Source organism: Indicator indicator, chromosome 15 (assembly GCF_027791375.1).
Source record: "Indicator indicator isolate 239-I01 chromosome 15, UM_Iind_1.1, whole genome shotgun sequence".
Classification (NCBI taxonomy): Eukaryota; Metazoa; Chordata; class Aves; order Piciformes; family Indicatoridae; genus Indicator; species Indicator indicator.
The window spans coordinates 16,263,391-16,279,258 of record NC_072024.1 but is presented as its reverse complement, the minus strand read 5'-3'; the positions used below and the strand labels follow the sequence as shown (position 1 = coordinate 16,279,258).

The 15,868-nt window shown below is 41.2% G+C and overlaps 1 protein-coding gene across 4 annotated transcripts in view; it reads left to right on the top strand.

The window, feature by feature from the left end:
• Positions 1-15,868, top strand: part of USP4 (ubiquitin specific peptidase 4) — a 43,286-nt gene that overhangs the window by 4,649 nt on the left and 22,769 nt on the right. For 3 of the 4 annotated variants that reach the window (XM_054387423.1, XM_054387421.1, XM_054387420.1), the window contains 7 exons: positions 184-310; positions 1,443-1,588; positions 1,779-1,840; positions 9,969-10,112; positions 10,764-10,881; positions 12,045-12,218; positions 13,771-13,929. In XM_054387423.1, the coding sequence (XP_054243398.1) occupies positions 184-310; positions 1,443-1,588; positions 1,779-1,840; positions 9,969-10,112; positions 10,764-10,881; positions 12,045-12,218; positions 13,771-13,929 (930 nt within the window). The remainder of the gene's footprint in view (positions 1-183; positions 311-1,442; positions 1,589-1,778; positions 1,841-9,968; positions 10,113-10,763; positions 10,882-12,044; positions 12,219-13,770; positions 13,930-15,868) is intronic. The other variant, XM_054387422.1, reaches the window with a different exon arrangement.

Here is a 15,868-nt window from a genome sequence, read left to right as displayed (position 1 = left end):
AAAACAAAACCCCCAGGACAAGCTGACAGAGGTTGTGACTGCATCTGAACCTGACAGCAAGTCAGTTTATGGCATGACTTGCAAGACCCCTAAAGACTTAAAATAATTAGGCGAGTGTCTCTTGCAGAGCACTGCTCAGAGTTGTAACTTTTGTGTTTTATCTCATCTGCTTTCTCTTTGCAGGTAGTGGAATATGGTCTGTTTGTGAAGCACTATAAAGTTGAAGTTTATCTTCTTGAGCTGAAGCTGTGTGAGAGCAGTGATCCTGACAATTTAATTAGCTGCCACTTCAGCAAAGCAGATACTGTTGGTAAGTAGTTCTCTGATATGTGAAGTTGTGCTCTGATGCTACCTTGAGAGGTTTTGTGCCCTCCAGAATAACAGCAGTGTTGATAAGCTGGATCAAGTCTAGTGGGTACCAATAGGACACTTGGAGTTGCAGCTTGTGGTGTGTGAGGAGCTGAAGGAGCTGTGTTCAGTCTGGAGTAGAGAAGGCTTTGGGGGGCAGCTCATAGTAGCTATGAGGAGTTTACTGAGGACGTGGAGTCAGGCTATTTACTGACTCACAAAGCAAGAAAACAGACAGCAAGCATAAACTGAAAGAGGACAGATTTGTACTGAATGTAATGAAAACATTTTCCCTATTAGGACAACGGGACGTTTTATCAGGGCTGAAAGGACAAGTTTTGAACACTTGTTTGGCTAAGTCTGAGCAGCCTGGTCTGAATTCAGTTTTGTCCCTGCTTTGAGTGGTTGGTCTAAGAACCTTTTGAGATTCTTCCATCCATAGTGTTTCAGTGTGCAACACGGAGCTGTGGTGAAGAGGTGTGAGGAGCACTTTACCTACTAACTCATGTCCTAAAGAAACATTCATGTCACTCATGTGAAGCCGTTCTGTCTCTGGTTCTTCTCCAATTGTTTCTTCTTAGGATGTGAATATTTTAGACATCTTCTTAATGGCTCTTCCTACACTACTGTTCCTCCTGAAATGTGGCCTCTCTCTCTCTGTATCATTGTTAAATTGTTCCATGTCAGAATGCTGCATGTTAGCTGTCATTTATGTCCATAAAAATGCTTGGTTTTTTGATGTGTGGCCTGAATATAGTAACTGAAACGATTTCCTCCTTGAACCTGTGCTTTCAAATGATGACAGAAATTGGTCTTTGGACAGAAACTTCTCAATGTGTTCTGAACATTATTGGTTTGAGGGCCTGACATGCAAATGTGTGACTGAAACCAGACTTTTTCCTTCTTTAAGACTAATTAGACAAGTTGTATGAGCAGTTGTAGCTTCTATGATACATCTACTCAAAGGATCTTGAAGAATCAGCAATGTGTCTCCCTGGTGAATGTCTGTCTTGTCAGTTTTTTGTTTTCCAGAGCACTTCAGTTTAAGGAATTGGTGCTTGTTTTTTTTTTTTTTTCTTTCTTCTCCTGAACAGCTACCATTGAGAAAGAAATGAGGAAACTATTTAATATCCCAGCTGAGAAGGAAACTAGGTTATGGAACAGGTATATGAGTAACACTTACGAGCAGCTCAGCAAGCTGGATAGCACAGTGCAAGATGCAGGGCTATATCAGGGTCAGGTAAGGGGCTTAATTTCCTTCATTTATTTTGATTTTTTTTTTTTTTTGTTAATATTCTCATGTAGTGCTTTCTCTGATACGTGGGGGGTTTTATGTACTTTGAGCAGACACTGAAAATGTGATTTGTTCATGATTTTGCAAAACATGTATCAGTTTTGCAGGTATCTTTATTGCTTGAAATCTCTTTCAGGTTGTTCTCATAGAAGTGAAAAATGAAGATGGCACGTGGCCTGGACAGCATTTTCTGGCAAAGTAAGCAAGCAAGCATGTTCTAATGTGTGCTGCTGTTTTGTCAGGCTTGTTCACTTGTTTTTAGTGACCATGTGTTCTCTGTGAAAGCCTGTTTATTACTGGCTATTGTGGGTCTCTTGGTTTGGGTGTTCTGAAGGAGGAGATAAAATCTTGATAAAATTCTTTGTTGGTTCTGCTGCCAGTTTCTTGGTTTAGCAGCAGTCTTCTGATTTAAAGCACATTTCAAACAGGTTGTGTAAGCTTAGGTTCCTACGGTGCTTAGGAAATGAAAGGGCACTTTATGTTGAGCCAGTCTGTGTAAAAAGCTACCTCTGCAAACTGCAGAGTGGAAAAACAAATCTGTTTTCTACCATTGTGCAACGAAAGATCTTGGGAGTATATTTCCAAAGCTTCCATTAGTGAATACTCAAGAGTTGTGTTAATTTGTCCTTAAAAAGGCTGTACGGATAGCTTAGCAAACCCATTGCTACTCAAGACAATTAGCAGCCTGTTAATATTACACAGATTTTTATCTCTCTAATCTCTAATTTAGAGAAGAGATGAGTAAGATTGGGGGGGTTGATGCATGCATAGATGAATGGTGTAAAATCAAGGTTACTTGCAATGATGAACTACTCTCAACGAGTCATGCTACAAAGAGTGAAATCCCATTATTTCAGTAGTCACTCACTTTCCCATGAGTAAGCCATCGTACTCCATAATGATAAAAAACCCCCAGAATTTTTCTGTACTATACAGTTAACTTGTAGAGCAGGCTGCCAAGTGATCTTGCTTGAGATCAGGTTGTTACTAGTGTTAAACTTGAAGAATTAATCAAATTGGTCAGTGAAACCTGTTTTGAAACACTTGTGTGTTTCTGAGATACAATAATGGGTAGATGAGTCAGGAATATGTTTGTAGGATTATGACCTTTCGTGGTGGTTTGGCCCTGGCTAGGGGCCAGATGCCCCCCAAAGCCACTCTATCATTCCCTTTCTTAGATGGACAGGGAAGAGGGAAAATACGACTAAAAGCCCATGGGTCAAGACAGGAACACCCCAGAGGTCCCCTCATCAAGATCAGGGGATGTAGCCTCAACTCTCCTCTGCCTGCAAGATCATTGGTTGCCTTCTTGAGTCTCCATGGCAGCTACACTGCCTGATTTCTTAGGTGGCTTCTTCTTAACTACTGTCTTCCCTCAGTTCACACACATGAGCTTCCAGTTTAGAAGTAGGTTTACCATCCCACTTCCTCATGTCCTCCTCTGTGCAGCAAAAAAGAGTGTGCTCCACACTGCATGCATCTGGGGCTCTGCTTCCTTCTGACTGGGGCAGGAGAGGACTCCTTTATTAATCAATGATATGGACTTGCTGACCTTGCACTGTTTCTTGTTCACTACTGGGGCAATCAACTGCAGTTGCTGTTTGGGTCCCCATCTCAACCATGGTATCCTCAGATGAAGTTTGGGTGCCGGCCTCAACCACAGTCCTTTGAGAGTACTGAACTGTGGCTTGAGAAGCACAGGCCAGACCCCAATATAGTGGTAGAAGCTGTTGGTTTTGATTGGGGTAGGCAAGGCACTCTTCTAGCAGGTGGTGCATCAGTTTATCAGGGTTAGTCGCCTCTTCTGGAGTGAAGTCCCAGGCTATGAGAGGTGATAACCATCCTAGGAATCTGCCCAAATCCTTCCACACCTTTCTGTAAGAGTAGAAGGTGAAGAACATCTAGATGTTCATATCAAGTATGGGTTGACAGCATTAGGGAGGCAGCCAGGCGGACACCAGATCATAACCGTTTGTTTCCACGTGAAGCAAAGCTAAGAAGGAGCCTTGCAATATTCTCAGGCCTCAGTCTTTTCTCTTTCTGAGCAGCTAGTCTGACACGTAAAGGCTGCTGATTAATCTCTAGTGATATTTGAGTGAAAATGGTTATTAGTATGCAGATTAATATTTTCTAATGATGTAGAAATAAAGATTTGTTTATTGTAATGTAGAACTGGGAAATTGTTTGACTTTAATGCTGATAATCATGTCTGAAAGAATTGCACTAAGTCATACACCTAGGATTATCTCTTCCTTTTGTGCTTTGTCTTGCCTAGATATTTCCTTTGCCCTTATCTCTGTTAAGAAACTAAGCATGTATGTCCACATAACATCTTCCTTACATGCTTGGGTGTGTTGCTTTAGCAAGTTCTGCTCTCTGGCTCTTGTGTCCTTATTTAGTTGTGTAGGTTAAATGCATAGTGACTGTTCAAAACACTGTTAGGGAAGCCAGAGAGGGGAAGGGAAAACAAGACAGCCCCTTTTCTTTAGGACAGATGTTGGCATGTGGTGGTCAGCACACGAACGGCTTATCAAATGAGAAGGACCTTTTTAACTGTCCAGGGCAAAGGCTCAGGTCTCTCACAAAAGCAGTTTGCTTTAACATCTCTGGGTTGTAACAAGTCCTCATGGACTAACTTTATGCCTTCCTATGCCAAAAGTGACTTTGTCCTGTAAGGCAAGTCAGGTAGAAAGACTGGACTTTAAATTTGTTTCTGTGTTTGAAATGGAAGGTGGAAAAAGTTGACAACTCATTCTTCCATAGACATAATGGTAATGAAAGATGATTATCACAGTATCACAGTATATCAGAGGTTAGAAGGGACCTCAAGAGATCATCAGGTCCAACCCCCCTGCCAGAGCAGGATCACTTAGGGTAGTCCGCATAGGAACGCATCCAGGTGGGTTTTGAAAGTCTCCAGAGAAGAAAACTCCCCAACCCCCCTGGGAAGCCTGTTCCAGTGCTCTGTCACCCTCACTGTAAAGAAGTTTCTCCTCATGTTGAGGTGAAATCTTCTAATGAGCAGTCAGTATTTTCCTGTTAGGTTCAATGATGTTTTATATGGCATTTTATGGCTGCAAGCTACTAACATTATACAGCAGTTGCCTTGATAAACCCTGAAATGTGTATGAATTGTACTCATACTGTTGAAATTGAAGAGGAAGGTTGTACTGTATCTGTGCCTGCCTTTTAGTGTGGGCAATAGCAGATGCGTGTAGGAGTAAAACAAGTTCTGTGTAAGGAGAGAGCACAGTTAACAATGCGTCTGCCGTGGTGCACTCCTGTCTGCTGATAGCCTGCAGTTCAGACTCTCCCTGAGACAGCCAAGTCTAGATATTTGTGTTGCATATATGTTGGTGGTCTAGCGGGGCTTTTCTTCTGCTTTTGGTGCTTCCTCTATTGCATGTCATCACTCCTTGCCAAACGTGAGTGGGCTGCTGGCAGTCTGGACTGGATCATTTGTATGTATTTTCTTTCTGCTGCTCTTTGAAGAGCTATTTCACAAAGCTTTGGGCCTATTTTAGAGGATTTATGTCTAAAAAAGAAGTAACAAAGCTTTTTTTGTTGTTGTTGTTACTTAATATATTCTTAGTGAATAAGCTCAGTTCAACTTTCCTTTTTTGACTCATTGGCATTGCTCCATATTAATGGATTTATGATTGTTCTGTGCTTCCTTTCATATCAGTCATAATTGGTTCTGATGTTTACTTGGTTTCCTTCCCTTTTTAAGCATATCTTCATATAATAATGCATAAATATTTAATACTCTGTAGTTTGTAATTTGATGTTTGAATATTCTCCAGCTAGTTCTCATGTTTTATTGAGAATCTTTACTTTTTTCAAGATACTCTTTTCTTGAAGGTGGTACCATATTTAATTTAGTTCTGAATACATTGCCTAAATTCTACTTCCATAGGAAGCTGAAATAAAGCAAAACACAGTGCAAAGATTCTTCTTCAACCTTTCTCAACTCAGGTTGAGTCTTTGTCATGAGTTAATCTTGAAGCAGCATGATTTTTTTCTTCCCTTTGAGAGTAGGACTTCAATAAATCATTGATAAAGCTTTCCTATATAATTAAAAAACAAGTTGCTTTTTTAAAGCATGTTATTTCAGTTTTTAGGTATCTCAGCAGACAAACCTAAAGTGAAAGCATGCTCTGATTTAAGAGTGTGTTCTGAGCTGATCTGTTTAAAATTTCTTGTTCTGGCAAGATTAGATCTCTGTACTGCACTGAAACGTTGCTGGCATTTTAACTGTTCTTTGGGCTGGTAAGAGACTCCTAACAGGGTTGAAATCCAGTTACTGGTCTGGGATATGGTTTGTTTTTGCGTGGATGTGTGTGCATAGATGTGTTGCATTAAATCAATATCATATGTTTTAGACTCCAGATTAGTAAGTGAAGTATAAACTCACACAGACTCAACATGTATAAAATCTGTGGGTCATTGAACCAGGCAGAACAGGTGAGACATGAAGAGGGGAAGAGTGGCCAGTCCAGAGAGGTGTGAGCATCTGTGTCAGTGTGAGCTGAAATTCCCCCCTGACAATAACCAGGCTAGCTCAGTCTGGAAGCAAATGAAAGCTGTATTTACAAGAAGAATCTACAATCTATGATGAAATGCAATGAATATGTACAAATATACATAATTCATAATATTTACAAATATATACAGTCAACAGAAAAGCACAACCAAGCTCCCTTTGCTTCCCCCCAAAGGGGCCTCTCTCCCAGGGGCTTCCCCCCCCAGACCCCCCTGGACAGAGAAGCAGAGTTACTTAAGCAGAAAGTTGTTAACTTAGCTTGCCAAGGTCAGTGTGTTATCTTCAGCCAGAAGAGAAGAAGAAACAGCAGCCAGACAGCCCAGCAACTGCCCGACTGCAGATTGCAGAGTGCAGAGTGCCCACTTTGTTTTGAGTAATAGTTCTTAAACATTTCTATCTATCCAATGGAAGTGTTTAGAACAATCGTTATTTTGCTTTTCTTACACCCAATAGTGACTTATTTACACTCTTTCACTTTCTCTGCTTGAACTTTGCAAAGAAAAATTAAAAAGTTTCAAACCATCACAGCATCTTATGCTGTGCACTGATGAGGTGTTCAGGGTAGGTTATACTGTGTTAATATTGCAGAAAGTAATGCTGTAGTAAAGGATGTTTTTGTTTGTAGGAAGCAAGTGATTTTTTTTGAAGGCCAAAGCTGCTATCAGGGATGAGTTGAAGGCTGCATTAACAGCATAGCTAAGAAGAAGTGAAAGTATAACCCCAAAGACATTTTCTGTTCTTTTGTGAGACTAAGGAAGACTGTAATGTTGATAAGTTGTTATACTATAAAAATAAACTTGGATTTTTGAAGTTCCAAAGAATCTGAGTCCTTTTAAGCTGCATTTAGTTACAGCAGGAACTGCGAATGCTCTGTGCTGAGGCATGGTTTGGAAGAGAGTTGAGTAACTCCAAATTTTAATCCTATCTCAAACAAAAAAGTTGTTCCAATGTTCTGTTTTGTATCTGGTGAAGCTGTTTATCCAAGACCAACTTTATATTTGGAGATCTTTCTTTGGGCTGCACCACCTTAGTGCTAAAACTTAATGAGAAAATTTTTCTGTATTTAGAGTTTTGATGGCATAAACCAATGGGATCTAGATCTCCCTGCTGTTGGCAGAAAATGGAGAGCATCTGCACTTTTGCTGATGTGCCAAGAGAGGCCTTTGAAAGCTGGAAGTTTGTGTCATTAGCTAGTGACAGAATATGTGTGCAGGGTGACTGTGGAGCGTGTGGGTTTCCTTACTGCGGGTTTTTTCCCCACCGTTTGCTGCTTGTCAGAGGCCCTGGCTTCTACCAGGGCAAGACGCTTTTGCACATTAGGCAGCCTTCCTTGTGTTTCCCCAGCCACCAAGCTGGTTGACATTTTATAGAAAAAGAGTCTTAAACTCTACAGTGTTCCTTGTCCAGTATATTCAGAGTATGCCTGGCCACTTGTGCTTGATATTTTGTTCCCCAAGGAGCAGCAAACTACTTTATTCTTGTAGTTTGAAACTGCTTTTAACTACTAGACAAGGTTTCAGAAGAGGGAATGGATTATACTTTAGGAATTTTGGAATTGGAGGCATACTTGTTTTCTGAAGGGAGATTATATCGGTGACTCTGTGGATCTTAGTCCTCTCTAATTGTTACTTACAAGACTCCCATAATAAAATCCTGAGCTAGCAGAGTTCCACCTTGGTCCTAGCATAGAGCTTTTTATCCTTTTCTTAGCACATGCAAAGAAGAAATAGAGTCAGATCTATAAAAACAGCACTCTTTCTATCAGGTATTCACACTGTTCTGTGTACTGATGGCTTTGTGTGCTCTGTGGAGTTCCGCCCCCACCCCTATTTTCCTCAGTAAAAATGTTGAGTTGTTGCTTAGTTCACTCACCTTATAACAGAGGTGGCTTTTTTCAACGACTCTGTCTTGCTTTAGACATCTGTTCAACCTGGTACAACCTGATTCAGTGACAGCACATTCTAGAAATTACTTGTACAGGTTTAAGACCTTGGTGGTTGGCATGTGTTTTGTGGGTACATAATGCCCTTTCATATTTAAAATTGGTATGCTTCTCACAGTTCTGTGTGTGCTGATTATTTCAGAGGACCTCTTCAGCAACTGGACATGATACTCGCTAACAAGGAAGGTCTGGCTAAAGTGGTGAAGGTTGAAGGCAGCCTTGGCTGCAGTCATCATGAGATAGTGGAGATCAGGATCTTGGGTGGTAGGAACAGAATACCAAGCAGGATCACAACCTTGGACTTCAGCAGGGCCAACTTTGGCCTTTTCAAGCAGTTGCTAGGGGAAATCTCATGGGACAGGGTACTAGAAGGTAAAGGGTTCCAAGAGGGTTAATATTCAAGGACCACTTCTTCCAAGCTCAAGATCAGAGCATTCCAACGAGTAGGAAATTAAGGAAGTGAGCCAGAAGACCTGCATGGTTAAGTAGGGAACTGCTGGGCAAACTCAAGTGGAAGAAGAGAGTCTACAGGTCATGGAAGGGGAGGGGCTGGCCACTTGGGAGGAATATGACTGTTGTCAGAGGAAGTAGGGAGACAACTAGGAAAGCTAAGGCCTCCTTGGAATTCAGCCTTGCAAGGGAGGTCAAGGACAACAGAAAGGGCTTCTTCAAATACGTTGCAGGAAAAACTAATACTAGATATGGTATAGGCCCACTGCTGAATGAGGTGGGTGCCTTGATGACAGAGGATACAAAGAAGGTGGAGTTACTGAATGCCTTCTTTGTGCCCATCTATACTGCTGGTGACTGTTGGAAATTTTGAAATCCTTGAAGAGGTTGCCCTCCTTTGCTCCCTCTTAGATTTTCTTTGTATTATTTTCTGAGCATCTTCACCTGTTCTCTTACTGGAGTCAAACTTGGCTGCAATAGCCACTGCTGTATGGCTGTTGGTGTCCTGCTTTTGGCATTCAGTTTTGCATGTTTATTTGGGTGAAGATTGAGAGAATAGACTGTTTCCCAGATAGCTCTTGCTGTTGAGAAATTACTGTCAAAATAACTTATTTATGCTTGCTTATGTAGTACTATCCTGTGGTTTTGTGTTTTTTGTTACGGAGCCAAAGCTACCTGTGACAGAACATTGTTGAATTTTAGTTCCTTGTTGGTCTTCTGTAACACTGTGTTCTGGTTCTGTTCAGGACCAGGAGAGTGGTGGTGTGAAATATCCTGGGATTCATCACTGGATAGACTTGAGGCTTATAAACCATTTCAGTATCTCCAGTCTCAGAATACTGAGGATCACCTATGTGCACTGCCTGTACATAGCAGTGTGTCTTGCCTCTGTGTTGTAGTTGTACAACAATGTAGTTGTGTCAGCTGGGCTCAGTAACAAACTGTGTTGTGCCTGCTCTGGTTATCTTCTTACTAATTAGCATTCTGTCTGAGCAGGTGATTTGGGTTTCAGGTAGGGAAGGACTGACTTGCTTTTTAACATGGGGCAAGTTTTAAGACTGAGATTATTTTGCTTGCTTGTTTCAAGATGGTTTACTCAAAAACTTCAAGCTTGCTTTCCTGACGCTCATGCCATCCAAGTTTCCTGCTTATTTCAGTCTGGGACCCAGATTTTGCTCTAAGCAGTAATAGTTAATCTTGCTTCTGGTACTTTTGTCTGAGGTTTTCTGTTCCAGACACCTGTTTGGAAGCGTGATCACACAGATCAAAACAGTAAATTCTGTGTGTCGGAACTAACCATAATGTGGCAAGGCCTTGGAATTTTGTGGGAGGTGGGGCTGGAGGTGAAAAAAGTAGTAGCACTGTTTCTACTTCTTTTTCCTTTCTCCCAGATCAAGTACTGCAACTAGCAGAAACTTTACTACCTCTTCAAAATCATCAGCAAGTTCTTATTCTTCAGTGTCTGCCACTTCTGTCATTACTAACGGTGATAGCAGTAACTCCTATGGACTGAACAGCTCCCACCTGGGCAGGGGGTAAGAGCAGGAATGTTCTTTTTGTTTCTTTGCCCTTCATATGAATGAATGCTCCTGTGCATCCTTGCCTGCCTAGAAAAGGAGTGTGACAGTGCCCGATGGGGAGTACTGTGACTCTTGTGTACTTGTTTATCAAACTTTGCTTTTGAAACCACTGCCCTCTGCTATTCCTTGCTCACTTGCAGAAGTAGGGCATATTCCAGAGCTTACTAACTACTAGGGCATTGCTTGATTTTTGAAGGGATTTGGAGTATGAGGGAAGGGATTATATTATTTTCTCCATCTGCCAGTGTGCTAGAAGCCTTTCTAGGTAGGTCTCATAGTTTTCTTATTAGCTCTTGCAGTAGATCATATAGACTCATGTAGACACTTGCTGCATTAGGATAATGTGCTGTGTACTTGTAGACAGAGGGAAACTCGTGTTATGAGCCATAAATTAATAATAGACTATGTAACAATTAATGTTTCCAAAGTCAGCACATATATTTCACATTTCTGGCATTCAGTATTAGGCACTAGGAAGCAGGAGAAACACATGGAATGGTTAAACAATTTTGTGAAACCTTTTTCTGACGTGTTTGATGTGACTCTTAATTAGTGTTGAGACTCAGTAAACTCATTGTGGAGTTCATTGTGTTGTCTTTCCTCTAGAGGATCGGGGTTTGTCTGTAACTCTTACAACAGCAGGGACAGTCCTTCCTTGTCACAGCCTGGTCTCTGTGGACTCAGTAATCTTGGAAATACCTGCTTCATGAATTCTGCATTACAGGTAAGAATTGGAAAGAGCCCTCTTCAGAATTTAAATAGAACAATAGTCTTGCAGATCGTGGATTAAAATCTGTGAAGAGAAAAGGGTGTTTTAACACGATTCAATGAGGGGACTGCACCTGGAATGAAAACAAACCCAAACCACTAGACCAAAAAACCTCCAAACGATTCTATGATTTCTGTTTCAGTGATTCAGGTTAGTTTATCCACAGCACATAGTATAATATTAAGGACTGGATGTAAAGTACCTGGCTTCTGAAAAGTCTTATAGGGACAGTCATACTAAACAGGTGTCTAACTGTAATATAAGTTCCCACTTCTGTGGCTCTGACAAAATCAGGCTGATGTGGAAGACGTTTTGACTTGTGTTGACTACATAAGCGACATGAGCAGGTCTGGGGCCTGTGGTTAGCGATTCTTGGAAAACTAGGGTATGGAAAGTCTCAAGAAGGGTTCAGGGTCCCTGTGTGGAGGGTTAGGGTTGTATCATGGAAACTTAATAATTGATACTAGACATATTTAGCAATCTCTTTCGTTTTTTTGGTTCATTAAAAAAACTTGTTAATGTGGAGGGATATTATATTGAGAGCACACATCCTCCTGCCAGAAGTCTAGGCTTTTTTTTTTTTTTTTAGCAGAAGATTGTTTGCTCTTTGCTTTGCTGAACTATTAATTACAGTACTTTTCAGTGAAGGCTTAAAACTATGCACCAAAGGAACAGAAGGTGACAAATATGATGTCAGTTCTAAAGAAATTTCAGAATGAGAACGAAGGAGCTGCAGACCAGGCAACTTTATGCCTTAGGCAAGATAAACCAGTATAAACTGCTGCAGAGGGGAGGCTTATGCTTGTAGGCAAATGCATTGTACAGGAGAGAAGTTAGGGTGGCATCTGCAAAGAGAAACCATGTGTCAGAAATGAGCTGTTAGGCTCTTGAATGCTTATTTAGTGGCAGTCCTTATTTATTTCAGTTACACTCTTGAGCTGCAATGCTTAGTGTCCTGCCCTCTGAATAGGTTGGTTTGTTTTTTTTTCCCTACACTAAATATACACTCAAATTCAGTGTTGCCAGTTTTGTGAATAGCTTAGTACATGTTCTGATGTGAAAGCTGGGTTAATTTAATTTTCTTGTAGAGTAAATTAATTTGCTTAATGCTTTTTCAGTGTCTGAGCAATACCCCTCCGCTGACAGACTATTTCCTGGAAGATAAATATGAAGCTGAAATAAATCAGAACAATCCACTGGGGATGAGAGGAGAAATTGCAGAAGCCTATGCAGAGCTCATTAAACAGATGTGGTCTGGGAGACAGTCTTATGTGGCCCCACGTATGTTTAAAGTAAGTACTCCCTGTTCTTGTAGCATAGCTCTTTGACAGAAGGAACAGGAAAAGCTAATACACCTTCCATGTATTTTGGTGTTCTGAAAGCAGCAGTGGCATAATGACTTTGGTGGTGTTCCACATTTTATGGGACAGAGAATGAGTGTAATGTTATGTTAAATGCCTTACTTGGTAAATGACCTTCCATCCTGAGAGCTGTTGACAGATGCCTTAAAATGATCTTAGCTAGAAAACTAGGCAAAGTGATGTGAATTGCCAGCTATGAACTTTAATGGGTGAGAAAAAGTGCAAGTTACAGATTTGAAAACTATAAAGAGCAAAATGCATCCCTGTGACTATAATGGTATTTAGTGATGTAATCTTTCCAGTGCTTCAGTATAAAGAGCTGCTTTCAGCCGAAGTACTGCAGTGTTGCAGTTGTTTATGAACCCCTAGAAAAACTGTAGCTGTCTTTTGTTTTACATGTGATGCATAGGTGCTCCAGTGCAGAACAATGTAATCAAAGCATCCAGGGACCTCTAAGAGTTTGCTTCTGTGGTGCAGTCTCAGTATGTTGAGAAAGAACAACATCCCAAACACATGAAATAATCAATGGCCTGATACCAATGTAAATGTAGATCCTGTTGCTCTTTAGGTTTTGCATGGTACAGGCTAGAAGTTGAGGGTGTATGCTTTTGAGACCTGGAGCAAAAGTCTTGTAGACTACAGAAAGCTGTCGTCTGTAGGTAGTTCTGAAACAACAAGGTTTTCCTGTGGAACCCCTTTATATAATTTTTGTGTGGGTTCATTTGTTTATTGGTTGGTGTTGGGTTTTGTTTGTTGTTGTTTCTTTTTTTTTGTTAGAAGTAGGGACACTAAATGCTGGTAGTGTGAAATGGCATTCAAGAGCTAAGTGCTCATGAGGCTGTATATGGGTGTGCTGTTTCTGGCTCTTGCTAACTCAGACTGTGATGTTTCTGACTTTCATGTCACAGTTATTAGAATAGTGAGAGACTACTGTGGCAAGGATTTTAATCTTAATTCCAGGACAATTTTATTAGTCCCTGCATATCTTTGTTAGTCCATGAGTATCTTCTGCAAGCATCTTCAGTCTTATGTCTACTTTGTTCAACTTTGTTAGTCCATGAGTATCTTCTACAAGCATCTTCAGTCTTATGGTCTACTTTCTTCAATATACTACCTTATAGCAAGTCTGCACTATGGGAACTGCAGGTTTTTGAACGAGAAATGAAAATGAAAAATGAGTCAGGCAGATAGCTTTTGTGTACTGTTTTTTTGTAGGTTTCTAAATTAACATTGATAACTTAGATTTCTAATGTCACAGCACTAAATGTATTCTTCCCTCTCAATACTAGGGGGAAAAATAAAATACAATTGAGGAAATTATTCTGGCACCCTTAACTACATTAGCATCCAGTTCATTGTGGTCTGCTGCTAAAATAAAGTAGCACAGAGTTGATCTCTGCAAGAGCCGGGCTGAGAGTATTTTTATTCCCATTACACATAGGCTATGCTCACTCCCCTCTGACTCCTGCCTTTTCTGTTGCAGACTCAAGTTGGCCGATTTGCTCCTCAGTTTTCAGGATACCAGCAGCAGGATTCGCAGGAGCTCTTGGCTTTTCTTCTAGATGGCTTGCATGAGGATTTGAACAGAGTGAAAAAGAAGCCCTACTTGGAGCTGAAGGATGCCAATGGCAGGCCTGATTCGGTATGGTGCCCTTTACTTGAGGGTAGGGCTGGTAGTGCATCTCAGGGAGTTTGATTTGGTTTGGTGATGCTTCCTGGCCTTTCTGCTCACAGGCCACACAAACATCCTTCCTGCAAATCAGTGTACCAGGGAGGGGAGATCCTTGTCATGCTTTATCGCCCAGCTGACCCTTTATGACACTTCGCAGCACATTGCGGTTGCTATGCCTTACAGCAGAATGTTCTTGTACTGGTGTGCAGGAAGGTGTGCTTTTATGATACAATACCTAAGTGGGTCTGCAGTGGAAGGGAAGTTGATCTCATGACATGACATACCTAAAAGTAGGCTGTAGTTGCTACCATGCCCTTTTCACTACTCAGGCCCATCTTCTTCCTTCAGGTAGATTGAGCAGCTGCTCTTAGCATCAGTTTGAGGGGCATCATGCTTGTGTGTGGATTTGAGTGGGACTGGGGGTATTCTCATGTGGAGTTGCCCCTGAAATGGGGGTCTGAACATGGGGCCTGGGCACAGGGTTGTAAGCAGCCATTCCAGTGTCCCACTGGTAGACAGCAGAGTGTTAAATGACGTCAGCTTTTAGGCCAGACTTCTCATACGTGCTGCCTTATGGTGTCTAGACAAATGGCAATCCATGAGCTAGGTCTGAAACCAGGCTGAATGGGGGGTGTGAGAGCACTGATCAAGACAAGGAGAAAACTAAAGGTGAATTTGCTGCAACATTGGATCTTGATGAATTTGTAGTGTTTGGTGAACTACATGTATCTACTTAACTCAGTTTGAATTTCCTGTTTTCTGGTGCTGTGGAAATGGGTACTTTGATATTAAAGCAGCTTTACATTTTATTTAATTTCAGTTTTAGTTTAAACACCCTTGGGCTCCAGTTACCCATTCTCCCTAAACAGAGAAGAGTAATTGTTCTGTGCCATTTTCCTGGCAGAGGCCAGAAAAGTCTCTTCTGTTCATTTTAGTTCCTGCCTTTTCTCTGTCCTCTGTTTCCCAGTCAGCACTGATATGTGAGCAGACACTTCTTTGTTCCTCTGGAGCTGGCAAACACCATACTCATATTAAACTGAGACAAGGATAGTGAAATATCTTTATCTAAATGAACTTGCAGTCTCCTGATTAGGCTTTTACCTCTTGTCACAGTATAAACAGCTGCAACATACTAGAAAATGCAGAATACAGAGGAAATACAGTAAGTAAGTCTAGCAGACTCTAAAGGCCAGATGTTGTAATAGGAAATGTTAGGAAATGTAAGTGACTGGCTGGTTTTGCTTTTAAATGTCAATAACTTTGTATCTTTTGCCTTTTCTTGCATTGTACAATGCATGTGGCAACACCACAATAAGTAATACATTTAATATTTTTTTGTTTCCAAGAAATGCTGATAATTGTGGGATGTAAAAAAATGCCCAGCATGCCTTCATTTTCTATAGGTACTTCTATCCACTGATGTAGGAGGTGCAGATGTTTCTGCCTTGCATCCATACTGTCAGACTTTATTAATCTGTTCCCATCTCAGCATCCTGGTTAGCAACAGTAGTGTTGCAGTGGGTGTATCTATGGCACTTGCTTCACTTGAGATAGGTTTTATATCTGTGGTACTGTATCCCAAATTAGAAGTGTCCTAAGGAGAGCCTCTGGTTGCACTGAAATAAACACATGCCAGTTATCGGATGCCCTTAGGTGCAAGGAGTTTATCAGTTGTATTGTGAAAGTCTTCAAGGGATTGTAATTTGTCTCCTTTTATACTTTCTTTGTGAGACATGGTCCATCATTTTCCAAGAAGAATCTCCTTCTCAGGACCTGTTAACGGCAGTTGTCTTTCAAAAGCAGAGGGCAGCAGACTGTTCCTCCACGGAGGAGAGTGGAGCATATCTTGCTGTCCTGAAGCGCAGCCTGTAGCCTTGTCGTTGCCCCCTTGGCTCCATTCGTGCTTCTT